Consider the following 17,943-nt stretch of genomic DNA (forward strand, 5'->3'; position numbering starts at 1 on the left):
CCGTGTTAGCCAGGATGGTCTCGATCTCCTGACCTTGTGATCCGCCCGCCTCGGCCTCCCAAAGTGCTGGGATTACAGGCATGAGTCACCGCGCCTGGCTGAATTTTTGTATTTTTAATAGAGACGGGGTTTTGCCATATTGGCCAGGCTGGTCTTGAACTCCTGGCCTCAGATGATTCACCTGCCTCGACCTCCCAAAGTGCTGGAATTACAGGCATGCGCCACCACGCCCAGCCAAAGATATGATGTCCCAACTTTCAAAGATGGTCTCAGGCATCAGACTCTGGAATTCCCAGCTCCCACGTGCCACACCCAGAGACCAGACCCAGCCAGGCCTCCAAGAAGGGGACAAATGTGGGAGGACATCATTGCCCCATTTTATTGATGCAGGCTGGACAGGAGGACTCATCACCTGAGCTGGGGGTACTGAGGTCCTGGGGTGCTGAGGACATGGGGCTGCATCTGGAGAGGGTGCGGTTGGGGGACATTCCCATCTGAAGAGGGTGCTGCTGGGGTGTACTCCTGGGAAGGCAGGGGCCATAGTGGAGCCAGAGATGTGTCAGCTGCCTCCATTTGGGTGGCAGAAAATGTCACAGGGAACTTTCAGCCACAAAGAGGCTTTTAGGCCGTGGTTGGGGGGTCTTCAGGGTCTCGCTCCGGGCCTGGCTGTATCCATGCTCAAGAGTGGAGAGGGGCAGAGGGGGCGGGCAGGCGGCCGTCAGGGCCCCGTCTTGAATCAGGTCCCACAGACTCCGCCGAACCTTCGCTGGCTGGCGGCGTGCACGTGGCCAGCCGGTCGCACACCCAGGCGCCCAGCTTACGGTCGCAGAAGGCGTCGTTCCAGTGGCCGGAGCCCTGCATCATCACGCAGTCCTCGCCCTGGCTCCGGCTGGTGGGCTCCCCTGGAGCCCAGTTGCTGGAGAAAAAGACTTTGGGTCAGGGGATGGGGCGGGGAGAAGGAGCCCAGTTCCCGGCAGCCTGGACACAGCTCTCTGAGTCTGCACCCTCCCTTCTCACCCCAGGTTCCCCCATCCTGAGTCTGTGCCTGGGGACCTGTACCTCACTTTGGTGCCCCATACCCTGCAGCCCAAGACTCACCCTAATTAATTAATTAATTAATTTTGTTGAGACAGAATCACCCTGTCGCCCAGGCTGGAGTGCAGTGTGCAATCTCAGCTCACTGCAACCTCCACCTCCTGGGTTCAAGTGATTCTCCCGACTCAGCCTCCCAAATAGCTGGGATTACAGGCGCCCGCCATCATGCCTGGCTAACTTTTGTATTTTTAGTAGAGAGGGGTTTCGCCATGTTGACCAGGATGGTCTTAAACTCCTGGCAGGTGATCCACCCACCTCGGCCTCTTACAGTGCTGGGATGACAGGCACGAGCCACCCTGCCCGGCCAAGACTCACCCTTCTAATCTGTGCATGGAACTTCCTCCCTGAGCCTCTTCCTCTATCCCCTCCTCCAGGTCAGAGAAGCCTTGGCCAGGTCCCCTAGCCCCCACTGGCGTCCTCCTCCCCTGCACCCTAGAGACCCTTCTCTCTGAGCCCTCACCCGCATCCCGGTGCAGTTTATCCAGGGACCTCCTCCCTCCACGGTATTTCCGCCTCCTCCCCTGGATCCCAGAGGCCCTCTCCTCACCTGTAGTCCACGTGGCTCCCATCCACCCAGATAAACTCCCCCTTCAGGTCCAAGTTCCGAAGGCCAATCCAGGAGCCGGTGTGGCTGGCATGCTTGGTCAGGAAGTCCTGGGGGGCAGGACAGGGCTGGAGGACCAGAGACATGTGCCCGGGGCCTTCCAGCCCACTTCCAGAGGTTGGGTAGAGTGGGGTGGGGGTCCCCCCAACCCTCGCCATGCTGCCCACCACCTCTGCAGAGCCCGGGCCCACCTGCTCCTCCAGGCTGTGGATGCTGACCAGCTGCCCTTCCATGTCGTCACAGGCGTACCGGGCGTGGACCCACTGCTTGGTGCCTTTGCCGAAGTAGTAGCACTTCCGTTGGAAATTGATCCACTTTTCAGGGCACGTGTTGCACACAAAGCCTGGGGTGGAGGAGAGGCTCAGGGGCGGTGCCAACGGAGGTGCCTTGGGCACCCTGGACAGACTAGGTGGCGGCGCCCCTCTAGGGCCACTCCTGGGGTCCTGGCTAAAAGCAGACCCACCCCAGGGCCTCACAGACGGCCTCATGGCTGTGTTCTCTGCTGGAGCTATGATGCTGACCAGGTCCATAGTAGAAGCACCTCAGCCACCATGGCCACAAACACCTTCATGGTTAGCAGAGCACGGTGTCGACGATCAACACCTCAACTACCGTCAGCATCTCCACAAACACCTCATGGCCAGAAGCACCACAAGCACCAACACTGCCACCACACATTCATGTCCAACATGGTCAACACCATGACCACAAACACACTCATGTCCAACAACACTTCAACCACCATCATCACCACAGACACCTCACGGCTAGAGGCCCCTCAACCACCAGCACATGACCACAAATGCATTCACGTCCAACAACACTTCAACCACCATCATCACCACAGACACCTCACGGCTAGAGGTCCCTCAACCACCAGCACCAGGACCACAAATGAATTCACATCCAACAACACTTCAACCACTATCATCACCACAGACACCTCACGGCTAGAGGTCCCTCAACCACCAGCACCAGGACCACAAATGAATTCACATCCAACACTTCAACCACCATCATCACCACAGACACCTCACGGCTAGAGGCCCCTCAACCACCAGCACCATGACCACAAATGCATTCACATCCAACAACACTTCAACCACTATCATCACCACAGACACCTCACGGCTAGAGGCCCCTCAACCATCAACACCATGACCACAAACACACTCATGTCCAATAATATTTCAACCATCATCATAACCACAGACACCCCACAGGTAGGAGCCCCTCAACCGTCAACACCATGACCAGAAACGCATTCATGTCCAGCAACACTTCAACCACCAGCACCATCACCACAAGCACCACCATGGCCAGAAGCACTTCAGTTGTCATTATCATCACCTTGAATCCACCATGGCTTGGGAACTCTTCAATCACCAACGCCATGACCACATCACCAGTTCCACAGCCAGCAGCACCTCAGCCACAAATCCCACCATCACAAATGCTTCACAGAGAGCAGAGCATCAATCACTAACACCATTGCCATCAACATCTCATAGTTAGAAGTGCCTCAACTGCCACCAACATCACCATAAATCCATCCATGCCTAGCAACACTTCAATCACCAACATTATCACCACATCACCAGTTCCACAGCCAGCAGCACCTCAGCCACAAGCACCATCGCCAACAGCACTTTGACCACCCTCAACACCTCAAACACCTCATGCCAGCAGAACTTCAACCACCAACACCAGCACTACAAATACCTCAGGGCCAAAAATGCCACCAACACCATCATCACAAATGCCTTCCAGCCAGCTGAATATCAATCACCAACATCATCTCCACAAACACCTCCTCAACCACCTAATGGTTGATGTAATCATCACCATAAATACACCCATGCCCAGCAACACCTCAGTCACCAACACCATGACCACATTGCCAGTTCCACAGCCAGCAACACTGCAACTGCAAACACTGTCACCACAAACACCTCACAACTAGAAGCACCTCAACCACCACAAATACATTCACCACAAATACATTCACGTCCATCAACACATCAACTACCAACACCATCGCCACAAACACATTCACGTCCATCAACACATCAACCACCAACACCACCGCCACGAACACATTCATGCCCAATAACACATCAACCACCAACACCGTCGGCATGAGTACATTCACATCCAACAACACATCAACTACCAACACCAGCGCCACAAACACATTCACGTCCATCAACACATCAACCACCAACACCATTGCCACGAACACATTCACGTCCATCAACACATCAACTACCAACACAATCACCACGAACACACTCATGTCCATCAACACATCAACTACCAACACCATTGCCACGAACACATTCACGTCCATCAACACATCAACTACCAACACCATCGCCACGAACACATTCACGTCCATCAACACATCAACCACCAACACCATCAGCATGAATACATTCACATCCAATAACACATCAACTACCAACACCAGCGCCACGAACACATTCATGTCCAACAACACGTAAACCACTAACACTGTCACCATAAACACCTTACAGCCAGCAGAACACCAGTCACTAATACCATCGCCATCAACACTTCGTGGTTAGCAACACCTCAGCTGACGCCAATGTCACCACAAACACCTCAAGGCCAGAAGCAGCTCAACCACCAACACCATCATTATAAATACACTCTTGACCATCAATGCTTCAACTGCTGACACCATTACCATAAATACATCCATGGCCAGCAATACTTCAATCATCAACACCATGACCAGCAGCACATCAGCGGCCATCACTGTCACCACAAACACATTCATACCCAATAACACTTCAACCACTATCATCACCACAAACACCTCATGACCAACAGTGCCTCAGCCATCAACCCCATCGTGACAAACACCTCATGGCCAGCAGCACTTCAACCACCAACAAACCCCTCCAAGGTCAGCAACACCTTCATCACTGACATCATTAACAGAGGTACCCACCACCAGCAGCAGCTTATCTCCACCACCCACACCACAGCCAACACCATCTTTACCAACCACAGCAGCCATGTCTTCCTCACTGGCACCAACAGCAAAACCAGTGCTGTGGCCAGGTCCACCAGCGATTACTTTCCCCAAGCACCACCCCCACCAACAGCCCTGGTCATCATCACTGGCAGAACCCCCCAAACCAGCACTCCTAGCTAACGTCTGGGAAACGGAGATGATTTTCTTCCAGTGGGGGGCTTTGGTCAGGAGAGCCAATGGGATTGTGAGACTAGGTCCCATGATCCCTCAATATGGTCTCTTTCTCCCCTTCCCCTCACCCCAAGGAGACTCCCAGACATTGTTGCTATCACCTCCCAGGTGGGAGGTTAAGCCCACTCTTACTGGATCAAATCTTTCTTGCTTCAAAATAGATTTTCAGCAGCGCTGTGCACCTGTAATCCCAGCTACTTGGGAGGCTGACACAGGAGGATCGCTTGAGCCCAGGAGTTTGAGACTAGCCTGGGCAACATAGCAAAAACCCGCTTTAAAAAAGTAAGTTTTCCTATAGTGATATGCAGGGAGGGTTCCACTACACGTGGTCAGATGTTTTTTGTTTTGTTTTGTTTGTTTTGTTTTGTTTTGTTTTGTGACAGAGTCTTGCTCTGTCTCCTAGGCCGGAGTGCAGTGCAGTGGTGCTATCTCGGCTCACTGCAACCTCCACTTCCCAGGTTCAAGCGATTCTCCTGCCTTAGCCTCCCGAGTAGCGGGATTACAGGCATGCATCACCATGCCCAGCTAATTTTTGTATTTTTAGTAGAGACAGGGTTTCACCATGTTGGTCAGGCTGGTCTCGAACTCCTGACCTCAGGTGATCCACCTGCCTCGGCCTCGCAAAGTGCTGGGATTACAGGTGTGAGCCACCACGCTCAGCCACAGATTTTTTTTTTTTTTTTTTTTTTAAAGAGGCAGGGTCTCATCATGTTGCCCAGGCCAGTCTCGAACTCCTGGGCTCAAGTGATCCTCCTGCCTCGGCCTCCCAAAATGCTGGGATTACAGGAGTGAGCCACCATGCCCACCCTCACGTGGTCAGATTTTTCTAAGGGGCTTAGGGTCTGCAGTAGCTTGAGATGGGTGTGCTTCTCACCCATGAAATGGTAACCAGTACTCAGCCCTCTGGAGGTGCAGCATTAAAACAGGAAGAGGTGGCCAGGTGCAGTGGCTCATACTTGTAATCCTAGCAATTTGGTAGGCCAAGATGAGAGGATCACTTGACCCCAGGAGTTTGACGCGTAGTGAGCCATGATTGTGGCACTGCACTCCAGTTTTGGTGACAGAACCAGGCCCTGTCTCTAAACAACAAAAACAAGCAACAACAACAAAAACCCAAACCCCCAAAACCAGGAAGAGGACATTTCTGGCCCTTAAAGAAAACTTCAGGGGAAGGTGTCTTGGTTGTTTGTTACATAGTCACCCAGAGACAACCTCAGAGCCAGGCTCAGATCCCAGGCTGTGGGGCTGGATTTCGGGGAGTCTTCAGGGACTGGGGAAGAATTAGGAGGTGACCTGTCAGAAGCAGTCATGGTCCAGAGTGCTCTTCCCCTGTGCCTCTCCCTGAGGGACCACACTGAGGTTTCTGGCTGGGATTCCCAAAGCCACCTCACATCCCAGGGGACAGGACTCCATCACACCAAGCACAGAAACTTCCTCTTCTCTGCCCCAGTTAGGGCAGCTGGGGCTTCCCAGAGGTCAAAGACCAAAAATCAAGGGTGGGGGCACTGGTTGGGGGAATGGTAGGGCTGTAAAACCCCAGTTCCTATCCTACATTAAATTTTTTTTTTTCTTTCGAGGCAAGGTCCCACTCTGTTGCCCAGGCTGGAGCGCAGTAGCTCAATCCTAGCTCACCGCAGCCTCAAACTCCTGGGCTCAAGTGATCCTCCCACCTCAGCCTCCCAAGTAGATGAGACTACAGGTACACATCCCCACATCTGGCTAATTTTTTCATGTTTTCGTTGAGGTGGGATCTTGCTGTGTTGCCTAGGCTGGTCTCAAACTCCTGGACTCAAGTGATCTTCCTGCCTCGGCCTCCCAAAGCGCTGGGACTATAGGCGTGAGCCAGTGCACCTGGTCCCTACCCCACATTAAGGGTACAGTGACTGAATGTCTGCTCTCTCTGCAGCCTGCTAGCCTCCTGAGGTCAACACGGCCTCCATTATTGCCACCCCTGGGAAAGAGGCCACCATCTCCATTGTCCCATCACTGCAGACATTAGCCCCGTCCGGATCCCTGGCCTGGTCAGACAATCTACCAGGAGGGCTCTGTGTATGGGAATCCTACTAATAACTCCTCACTGGGCCACATCAGGCAGAGGACACCAGCAAGGAGAACCCAGTGAGGGTCAACACTGGACTGCTTTAACGCAGAAGAGGAAAGAAACTGTAGGAGCCGCCAAGTCTGTGAAAGGACGCAGCTGGAATCAGAAAGATATTGCCAGGCCAGATGGCTCATGCCTGTAATCTCAGCATTCTGGGAGGCCGAGGCGAGAGGATTGCTGGAGCCCAGGAGTTCAGGACCAGCCTGGGCAACATAGCGAGATCCTGTCACTACAAAAAATAAAAAAATTAGCTAGGGCCAGGTGCAATGACTCATGCCTGTAATCCCAGCACTTTGGGAGACTGAGGCGGAAGGATCGCTGGAGTCCAGGAGTTCAAGACCAACCTGGGTAACGAAGTGAGACCCCGTGGCTACAGGGAAATAAAAAATTAGCCCGGCGTGGTGGCACACACTCGTAGTCTCAGCTACTCTGGAAGCTGAGGTGGGAGGATCTCTTGAGCCCAGGAGTTGGAGGCTGCAGTAAGCTATGATTGCACCACTGCATTTCAGCCTGGGCAAAGCAGTAAAACTCCATCTCTCTTTTTTTTTGAGACAGAGTCTCGCTCTGTTGCCCTGGAGTGCAGTGGTGTGAAGACAGCATGATCTCGGCTCACTGCAACCTCTGCCTCCCGGGTTCAAGTGATTCTTGTGCCTCAGCCTCCCAAGTAGCTAGGATTACAGATGCCCGCCACCACGCTAATTTTTTAAATTTTTTTTTATTTTTATTGAGACGGAGTCTCACTCTGTCGCCAGGCTGGAGTGCAGTGGCGTGATCTTGGCTCACTGCAACCTCCACCTCCTGGGTTCAAGCAAAAATTGTCCCGTCTCAGCCTCCCGAGTAGCTGGGACTACAGGCATGCGCCACTACACCCAGCTAATTTTTGTAGTTTTAGTAGAGATGGGGGTTTCATCATATTGGTTAGACTGGTCTGGAACTCCTGACCTCAAATAATCTACCCGCCTCGACCTCCCTAAGTGCTGGGAATTCAAGCGTGAGCCACCGCGTCCAGCTAATTTTTGTATTTTTAGTAAAGACGGGGTTTCACCGTGTTGGTCAGGCTGGTCTCGAACTCCTGACCTCAGGTGATCCACCTGCCTCGGCCTCTCAAAATGCTGGGATTACAGGTGTGAGCCACCATGCCCGGCCAAGACCCCTTCTCTTAAAAAATAAAATAAGGGGTGTTTTATGTATGCCCCATGTGTCCTGCCCCATCAGAAACTTAGTCCTATTTCCGTCGTCACCCACGCCTCTGCCTCGCATCCAAGCACACTACCCGCCCTGCGCTTATATCTTTGTGTCCTCCCGATGACACTTGGGTCACACAAACCTATAGACATGCTGCCTCAAGTCACACATGCATGCCGTCACTCACATTCGCCAACGCACCCGAGCCCCAGGTGCGGTCACGCGTCATCGCGTCATCCTGAGCAGAGACTCACACACTCACCCCTGGACACCTGCAACTCCATCCTTAGCTTTGTCACCTCCTCCCGGAGTCTTTCCAGCAAATCTGAAGCTTCGTTCCTCTCGTTCAATTCTTGGGGAGTTGACAAGGGGCGGTGCTCAGAGACCGACTGGCAGGCCCCCTCCTTGCCCGTTCCCTCCCCCACTGCCCCATCCCCTCCCAAGTCTCACCCTGGGACTTGAAGCTGCTCAGATCTGCTTGAAGCCCGTTCAGGTTCCAGGACATCTCCGAGTCTGGTGTGTGTAGGAGCGCAGGGCTGGTCTCAGGGAGGACGTGTACAGGCCGAGGGTGTCCCCCAAGCCTGGCCCCCCCAGCCTCGTGGTTCCCCAGGGCTCTGAGACACTCCCTCCTTCCCACCCAATCTGGCTCCATACCCCCGATCCCCGTCTCTCACCCTGAGATTTCAATCTCTGCTGTTCAGCTCTAAGTTCCTCCAGGTCCTGTGAAATCTGCGTGGCTGTTTGCAGGGGAGGGGGCTTCATGGTAAGCAGGTCATCGCTGTCTCCCCCATCTACCCCCACCCATCCCTTGGCCTCTTTGCCTGGGTTCTTAGAACCACCTGCTCAGTTTGCAGTTCCCGGGTGTTGGGGATGGGGCACAGTGAGTCTTAACGCTCTGGGTCCAGGAAGTCATCCAAGACCCCCTCGCCTTTCCCCCTGCAACCCCAGCTCCAGGAGTCACTCACACTGGGATTTCTGCGCCATCTGGTCACCGTGGTGTCTTTCCAAGTTCTTGGAAACTTGAGAGACTGGAGCGGCGGGAGACAAGAGATATCCCAGGAACCTCAGAGGCAGGTCCTTGGACCCCGCCCTTGCCCCAGGCTCAGGGACCCCCTCACATAGTCACAACAGCTGCTGTTGCTGTTTGTTCATTTACTGGAGCAGGAGGAGCGTACTCAGGAAGGGATATGCAAGAATATAATGAACCTGTGTACCTTTCCCCTACCCAGGATTAACTATAAAAGCAGTAGGCAACTATCAGAGCACTTCACAAATCTTAGAGCTTGTTTCCGTCTCACGGCACTAAAATTATGCCCATTTTACAGATGAGGAAATGGAGGCACAAAGCAGTTACAAAATCCTTACGCTACAGATGCTTAAGGCTGCCGACTTACAATGGTTCAACTTACAATAGCTCAAGTTACAATGGCTCGACTTTACAATGGTCTGAAACCAATATGCATTTAGTGGAAACCTTACCTCTCTCGCAATGCTGGGCAGTGGTAGGCAGCCAAAGCCTTCAGCCACCCATGCAGTTTTGACTTAAACTATTTTCAACGTACTATGCGCTTGTGGGGACATAACCCCATTGCAAGCGGAAGAGCATCTGTATAAGATGCTATCAGGCACTTTTCCAAGCTTCTCTGGCTCCCTGCCTTCCCTAGGACAGGGAGCAACTTAGGCTGACCCTCAGTTCCTTATCGAGGGGACACTGAGGCCCAGAGAAGAGCAGGATGAGAGCTGGGCGTCCTAACCCTCAACCCCACCCCCCTCCACCTTGACCCCTTCATACCGTTCCGGGCAGCCCTCTCTTCCAGCTGTTTTAGACTCTGTGTGGTGTCCCAGTCTGGGGAGGGGGAGAGAAGAGGAGTGGAGAGGGGGGATTGTGAGTGCCCCCACCTGCCTGCATCCCACCTCCTAGCTGGGGATGGAGGTCTTGGGTATAAGCCATGGAGGTGCTGAAAGGGTGGAGGACAGGGATGCTGCAGGGTGGGGGATGGGAAAGGGCTGGCAGTGGCAAGGTGGGAGGCAGGATGGGAAAATTGGGCTTTGAGGGGTGCATTGAGATGGCTCTGAGATGGGGATGTGGGAGGGAACACAGAAGGGCCCCATGAGTTGGGGGGATCACATGGGGCTAGGGGTGTCCTCACGCCACAGGAGAAGCAGAGTCAGCAGCCCGGCCCACAGAGCAGCGGTCACCAGCCCCAGCAGCAGGATCTGAGTCCCGCGCCTGCAACACCGCTTCCTAGGAAGCTCCTCGATCTCTGCCGGGGGTGGAGGGACTAACTATGGGTGCAGGGTGAAGCTGGACGCTGGCTCTGTCCATCTCCCCATTACCCAGAACCCCCGACAGCCTGGGAGCCTGTCCAGAGCCCACACTGAAGCAGAGGGTCTCAGTGGACCCCCAGCTCCATTTGCACAGCTTCCTTACCTGACTTAGAGCTGGGTCACTGTCCACAGAGACAGATCTGGGACCAAGAGCTAAGACTCTCTCAGCCCCCACAACCAATGCCAGGCCCCCAGCCTCACTTCCAGAAGACTAGGTCCTGCTTTTTCCTTCCCCTCTGACCCCCAACGCCCACCCTTACACCTCTGCACCTGTCCCCATCCTGGAGTCCCTTCCCTAAACCCAGGACACTGAGTCCCAGTTCTTCCCCAACATCGGAGCCACTCCCCAGCCGCTTTCCCAGGTATCATCCAACATCCAGACCTCCAAAGCTCTCCCAGGCCCCATCCAAAGGTTTATCTGGATGTCCCACCCCAAGCCCCTGGCCCTCTGCACTCACCTTGGCTTGGAGGATTCATTATGCTAAATTCTGCTTGTTCCAAGTTCCTGTTCTACTTGGCCTCTGAATCTATTGGGCTCCCAGCTCCCTAGCTGGAGCCGTTTTTTCTTTTTCTTTTTCTTTTTTTGTCAGGAGGGTGTTGAGTCAGAAAAAGGGGGGGCCCTCAATTTTCCACTCCTTCCTGGCTCTGCGCCACGAAAGTCAGTCCGGCCTCACCTCCTTACACCAGTCCCTTTCTTAGAAATTCACCCTCTTTCCCAGAGAGGGAGTGGGGAGCCCCCCTTCTCTTCTGGGTGAAAGGCAGTAGCTAAGGGTCATTGCTTCTGCCAATGTTAGAACCAGAGAGTCCTCCTACCTGAATATTGACCTTCCTCCATGGCGGTCCTACTTGGATTCTCCCGATGATGGAGCACTCACTCCCTGACAACGCAGTCCACTCAGCGGGCACAATCACAGCTCTGGCTCATCTGGGATTTAATGATGGTTAGGGTGAGGCGTCAAACCCTAGTTACCAGCACCAGATGGCATCTGGGACTTGGTGGGACTCAGTGGCCATTTGCTGATTTTGTTTAGTCTACAATCTGGACTCACTAGTGTGGTTAGCGGGGAGACACAGCTGGTGTGGAGAGATAGCAGCCTGAGATCAGAAGTGGGGCACTCCAGAGCCCATCACAGCTGAGCTATACAGCAGGTGCACCCATGAGATCTTGACAAATGACTTAATTAACCTGGAAACTTCTTTCCTCATTCGTAAAATGATGACACTGAGAACACCTATACTGTTTGTTGGTTGGTGATCTGTGCTAAAAATATCACCAGCTTTTATTATAATTGCCTTGCCTGTGTGACCTCAGCCAAGGATTCAACCATTCTCAGCCTCAGTTTTCCCCTCTGTAAAATGGGCTGATGACAGCACCCAACTCATGAGGCCAAGATCGGATCCAATGAGACCACAGTATACCTGAGGCTTTTGGTGCGGGCTGCGCACAGTGGGTCTTCAGATTCTAAACATTTATGAAGCATCTACTCTGTGCCACGTCCCACTGAGAAATACTAAGAGCCCATAACCCAGGCCTCAGCCTTCTCCTCTGCCAATGTCCCCAGGGCATCTGTAAAGTGCTCTGACTTTATTTATTTATTTATTTATTTATTGAAATGGAGTCTCGCTGTGTTGCCCAGGCTGGAGTGCAGGGGCACAATCTCGGCTCACTGCAACCTCCGCCTCCTGGGTTCAAGCGATTCTCCCGCCTCAGCCTCCGAGTAGCTGGGATTATAGGCATGTGCCACCAAGACCAGATAATTTTTGTATTTTCAGTAGAGACGGGGTTTCACTATGTTGGCCAGGCTAGTCTCAAACTCCTGACCTCGTGATCCACCCCCGTCGGCCTCCCGAAGTGCTGGGATTACAGACGTGAGCACTGTGCATGGCCTATTTTTTTATTTTTTGAGATGGAGTCTCACTCTGTTGCCCAGGCTGGAGTGCAGGGGCACCATCTTGGCTTACTGCAACCTCCACCTCCCAGGTTCAAGCAATTCTCCTGTCTTAGCCTCCCGGGTAGCTGGGATTACAGGCGCCCACCACCACACCTGGCTAATTTTTGTATTTTAGTAGAGACAGGGTTTCACCATATTGATCAGGCCGGTCTCGAACTCCTGACCACAGGTGATCTGCCCTCCTCAGCCTCCCAAAGTGCTAGGATTACAGGCGTGAGCCACTGCGCCCAACCAAGTCCTCTGACTTTAAGGCATCTACTATGTGCTGAGGAGCATGGGACTTGGGGTCCTTCAGTCCTGGAGGTCACGGGCTACCTTCTTTCGCCGCCTGACTATAGGTAAGTCCCTTCTCTCAGAGCCTCAGGGAGGTGGGGTGTGGGGCGGCTAGGCTCTCATTAGCGGCATCTCAAGCTGGCCCTTTTGACATTGTGAGAGGAGCCCAGAGGTGTCACCATCCTGGGACTGGGACTGTCCAGGGAGGCAGCTGGACAGACCTGAGCCCGAGTCCTGGCTTCTCGCTGGATGAGCAGCTCAGTTTGCTCATCTGCAAATTGGGAGTATTCAAAGCACCAGCACACAGTAGGTGCTCAGTAAACCTACTGGCAGGTTGCTGGGGGAGTGTCCTCATTCTGTGGGGCCTCTCTCAGTGGAACTGAGGTTCCAAGAGGATAAGTCATTTGTCCCCATCATGCAGTGGTGGGACTGGGACTCAAACCCGGGATCCTTGACCTGGGAGCCTATTTGCTCAATCATCTGGAGACACAATCTCATGGTGGGGTGTCTACTGGTCAGTGCCGGGTGGCAGGATCCCAACTCCAGGCCGTCCTTCTAACCCAAGAGGCCCTGCCTCTGCCTAGAGCCTTCCGTGGCTCCCCAGGGCCCTCTATGAGCAGCCCAGCACACTCACCAAGCTCATCTCAGACCAGATGGCCTGCTTTCACTTCCCCAAATCAAGGACCTGAATGCCTCGAGATTCTGTCCACACTGCGGTCCCCACCCCTGCCCCCTCACCACCCACCACCTCCCTTCTCTGACTGTGACCTCCTCCTGGTCATCCCTTGAGGCTCAGCCCAAGGTCGTTTCTGCCAAGGGCGCTTCGATCTCCACTTCCCATGACCAACCCCCGACACAGACAGATACGTACTTACTTAGTAGAGTTTGGAGCCTGTGTCTGTCCTCCTAGTGTGGTGGGGTCGACCAGAGAGATTGGCAGGGACCGTCAGGGACAGAGTTTAAGCAGGAAGAGAGACACTTTCTTCTGAAAGTAGAGCCACTGACAGCCTCTATTTTCATAGACCTAAATATGGGCTTGCCACCCGGATAACATTACATGCATGGCCTCTCCTGGTGCTCCCCACACCCCGGTGACATCCGTGTTATTATTATCTACATTTCTCAGGTAAGAGAATCGGGTGAGAACCAGAGATGTTAAGCAGCAAATTCCCACAGGGCTGAAGGAGGTGAGCGGTAGTGTCAAGATTTGAACCACTGTTACTGCACACTGAATCATTATACCACTATGGCCGATCACAGAGGGCCCTGGGGAGCCACGGAAGGCTCTAGGCAGAGGCAGGGCCTCTTGGTTTAGAAGGACGGCCTGGAGTTGGGATCCTGCCAGCCAACACTTACCAGCAGACACCCCACCATGAGATTATGTCTCTTGATGATAGAGCAAATAGGCTCCCAGGTCAAATGTCCCAGGTTTGAGTCCCAGCAAGAAAAGAGGGACGAGGAGAGAGGCAGAGGAAGGGAAAAAAAGACGGAAGGAGAGGAAGAAGGAGCAGCAGGAGGGAAGGAGGGAAGAGGGGGAAAAAGAAAGATCCATGAGATAATATTCAGGTCAAATATGGACAATTTTGACTGGGCACGGTGGCTCACGCCTGTAATCTCAGAACTTTGGGAGGCTGAGGTGGGAGGATCACTTGAGTCTGGGAGTTCAAAACCAGCCTGGACAACATAGCAAGCCGTTGTCTCTACAAAAACCATAAAAATTAGCAGGGCACGGTGGTGCATGCCTGTGGTCCCAGTTATTGGGGAGGCAGAGGTGAGTGGATCACTTGAGCTCAGGAGTTCAAGATCAGCCTGGGCAACATAGTGAGATGAAAGAAAGAGAGAGAGAGAGAAAGAGAGAAAGAAAGAGAGAGAGAAAGAAAGAGAGAGAGAGGGAGAGAGACTGGGTGCAGTGGCTCACGCCTGTAATCCCAGCACTTTGGGAGGCCGAGGCAGGTGGATCACCTGAGGTCAGGAGTTCAAGGCCAACATGATGAAACCCTGTCTCTACTGAAAATACAAAAAAAGAAAAAAAATTAGCAAGGCATGGTGGTGGGCACCTGTAATCCTAGCTACTCGGGAGGCTGAGGCAGGAGAATCGCTTGAATCCAGGAGGCAGAGGTTGCAGTGAGCCGAGATCGCGCCATTGCACTCCAGCCTGGGCAACAAAAGCTAAACTCTGTCTCAAAAAAAAAAAAAAAAAAGAAAAGAAAAAAGAAAGAAAAACAGAAAAGAAACACCATACTCCATCCCAGCCCCATCCTGGAACTAAGACTTCATCCCCATGTCCTCACAACATGGCCCAGCTGGACTTATGCCCAAGCTTCCTCCTCCTCCTCCTCCTGTGTCCGCATTGGTGGGACAGTCCGTCCATCCACCCAGACACCCCGGCCCAGGCCCAGGCCTTGTCCAAGCACTTCCTGATCTTCCACCCCACTGCTCACCCAACACTAGGGCCTGGCTCTTCTCAAAAAAATAACCTGCTTCTCCCCATCCCCACAGCCGCTGCCTCTGGCCACTCCCTCTTCCCCCTGGACCAGGTGACATCCCCCTGTTAGGGTTCCCCTTGCCTGGTTTGCCTTGTTCCTGGGACAGCCTCCTCTATGGCCTCCCCACTCCCATCCTGCCCCCATGACAGCCTTCCTTGGGGCTCCACCTCCTGTCTTGTCCCCCAAAACAGACCCTCCAGGGTCCTCACTCCCACCTGGCCACCACGGTGGACCTCCTTAGGGTCCCCAACCCTACCTGCCCCCATGACAAATCCCCCAGTGACCCCACCCTTGCTTGGCCTCAAATGCTGTCCCTATGTCCACCCAGCAGCCCCCAGTGACCTCTCCAATGCTCAGCAGCCAACTCTTTCCCTTCCTTTTTTTTTTTTTCTTTTTTTGAGACAGAGTCTTGCTGTGTCATCCAGGCTGGAGTACAGTGGTGCGATCTCAGCTCCCCGTAACCTCTGCCTCCCAGAGTCATGTGATTCTCCTGCCTCAGCCTCCCAAGTACCTGGGATTACAGGTGTGTGCCACCACACCTGGCTAATTTTTTGTATTTATAGTAGAGATGGAGTTTCACCAAGTTGACCAGGCTGGTCTTGAACTCCTGGTCTCAAGTGATCCACCCACGTCAGCTTCCTGAAGTGTTGGGATTACAGGTGTGAGCCACCGCACCCGGCCCCTCCCTCACTTCTTTACCATCTCGGTCCTTGGCCATTACCCCAGATCAAGGTGGAGGGGACATTTTGGGACCCAAAATGAACAGCCTCAGACCACCAGAGTCAGTATTCACTCAACAGGCATGCACCAAGGTCCACTTGGTCCAGGGTGACAGACAAGGCAGCATGGTCCCAGCTGTTCTGGAGTGCAGGGTCCAGGGGACATTTCAGCCAGGCCCCTCCCTGACATGGTGGGAACGTTCAGCCCTAGTGGATGGCCCAGCCCAACCTCCTCCTGGTTGGGAGGTGGGTCGTAGGGGCACAGGTGGGTGTCTTCTGGAGTGAGAGACATGGGAGGTAGCCCACCCAGGAGTGGGGATTTGGAGTTCCCCAGTTGAGAGTGGGGAGGGGGTTAAGGATCAGGAGACACATTTTAGGAAGGATGAGGAGGGTGGGCAAAGTGCCAAGGGGTCTTAGTATATAGAAGTCTAGGTGGCATAGTGGCTAGGGCTGCAGATGCCTGACCCACACTACCTGTGTTCAAATTCCTGGTTCTTCCATTGAAGTGCTGTGTGACCTTTGGCAAGTCACCTAACCTCTCTGTGCCTCACATAAGGCAGCATTGATCACCAAAGCATCAAATTCCTAGGGTGGTGGTGAAAATTAGATGTGTTAATATGCACACGAGACACTAAGAACTGTGTCCGGCTGGGCGTGGTGGCTCATGCCTGTCATCCCAGCACTTTGGGAGGCTGAGGCGAGTAGATCACCTGAAGTCAGGAGTTTGAGACCAGCCTGGCCAACAAGGTGAAACCCGGTCTCTACCGAAAAGTGCAAAAATTAGCCAGAAGTGGTGCCGGGTGCCTGTAATCCCAGCTACTCGGGAGGCTGAGGCAGGAGAATTGCTTGAACCTGGGAGGCAGAGGTTGCAGTGAGCTGAGATTGTGCCATTGCACTCCAGGCTGGGCAATCCCAATAAACAAGCAAACAAACAAATTCCTGTGCCCAGCATCCGTTGCTACTAAATTAAACTATACAACAAAATTGTCCATATTTTTTTTTAGAGACAGGGTCTCACTCTGTCTCCCAGGCTGGAGTGCAGTGGTGTGATCTCGGCTCACTGTAGCCTCAACCTCCTGAGGTTCAAGAGATCCTCTTACTTTCTACTCCTGAGTAGCTGGGACCACAGGCACGCACCACCACGCCTGGTTAATGTTTTAAATTTTTGGTAGTGATGGGGTCTCACTATGTTGCCCAGGCTGGTCTCAAACTCCTGGGCTCAAGTGATCCTCCTGCCTCAGCTTCCCAAAGTGCTGGGATTACAGGCATGAGTCACTGTGCCCAGCTGGAATTTGGTGTTTCTGAGTTCTACAAGCCCAGGTGCCCCAGCCCAACCCCACCGGCTCCATCATGTCCTTCCCAGGGGTGAAAGCCCCCTGCCTGCTGGGTCCCTGCCAAGACTCAGCTCAAACACTTGGATGCTTTGGGGCCCCAGGGACTCAGTCACGGGACTGCCCCACCCGCTTCCCCTCTGCGGTGTTAACACGCCTCTTGCTCACTTCGGGGGAAAAACAGAAAATTGTGCGGATGTGGGCCCCAGATCTGTGGGTGTCGGTTCTTCTTTCTGATTTGGGATCCTCTGTGTGTTGGGGGAGGCCGCGTCTCACTCCTCCTTTGACCTAGATCAGAATTCAACAGGAAGGAGCTCAGGGCGTCCAGCGACGACAACCCTAAACCACCTCCAGCTGAGCTCTCATCCTAGCCCCGGCCCTGACTGTAACCCCAGCTCAACTACAACTGGATCCCCTCACCCCATGATGCTCTGATCCCAGCCCTAACCTCTGCTCTGCACGGGACGGAGGCACGTCCACGGCTCTAATCACAGAACCCCCACACTGGGACAGGGCCTGGCGCTGTGTCCCAAAGGGATGGAGCCTGGCGACCCTGACTCTAACCCCATCCCAGCACAGCCTTGGGCTCCCCTACCTGTTTAACCTCTCCTGGGGTTACGAAGGGGAGAAGGAA

The 17,943-nt window shown here is 53.7% G+C and overlaps 1 protein-coding gene across 15 annotated transcripts; it reads right to left on the bottom strand.

Moving 5' to 3' along the window:
- Nucleotides 1–355: 355 nt before the first annotated feature.
- FCER2 (Fc epsilon receptor II) lies at nt 356–15,629 on the bottom strand. 15 transcript variants are annotated; one of them, XM_063615004.1, is made up of 12 exons: nt 15,602–15,629; nt 13,649–13,797; nt 11,362–11,473; nt 10,371–10,484; nt 10,013–10,066; nt 9,186–9,248; nt 8,895–8,957; nt 8,671–8,733; nt 8,483–8,572; nt 1,891–2,042; nt 1,643–1,749; nt 356–916 (listed from the first exon to the last, which is right to left on the bottom strand). In XM_063615004.1, the coding sequence occupies exons 3-12, from the start codon at nt 11,381–11,383 to the stop codon at nt 679–681; spliced, it is 966 nt and encodes a 321-aa protein (XP_063471074.1). In that variant the 5' UTR covers nt 11,384–11,473; nt 13,649–13,797; nt 15,602–15,629; the 3' UTR covers nt 356–678. The 15 variants fall into 15 exon arrangements, with proteins under 15 accessions (XP_063471074.1, XP_063471072.1, XP_055096240.1 ...); XM_063615002.1 differs by having other exon boundaries at nt 1,643–1,767; XM_055240265.2 differs by lacking the exon at nt 15,602–15,629 and adding an exon at nt 15,215–15,282.
- Nucleotides 15,630–17,943: the final 2,314 nt, after the last annotated feature.

The sequence above is a fragment of the Symphalangus syndactylus genome, chromosome 13 (assembly GCF_028878055.3).
Source record: "Symphalangus syndactylus isolate Jambi chromosome 13, NHGRI_mSymSyn1-v2.1_pri, whole genome shotgun sequence".
NCBI lineage: Eukaryota > Metazoa > Chordata > Mammalia > Primates > Hylobatidae > Symphalangus > Symphalangus syndactylus.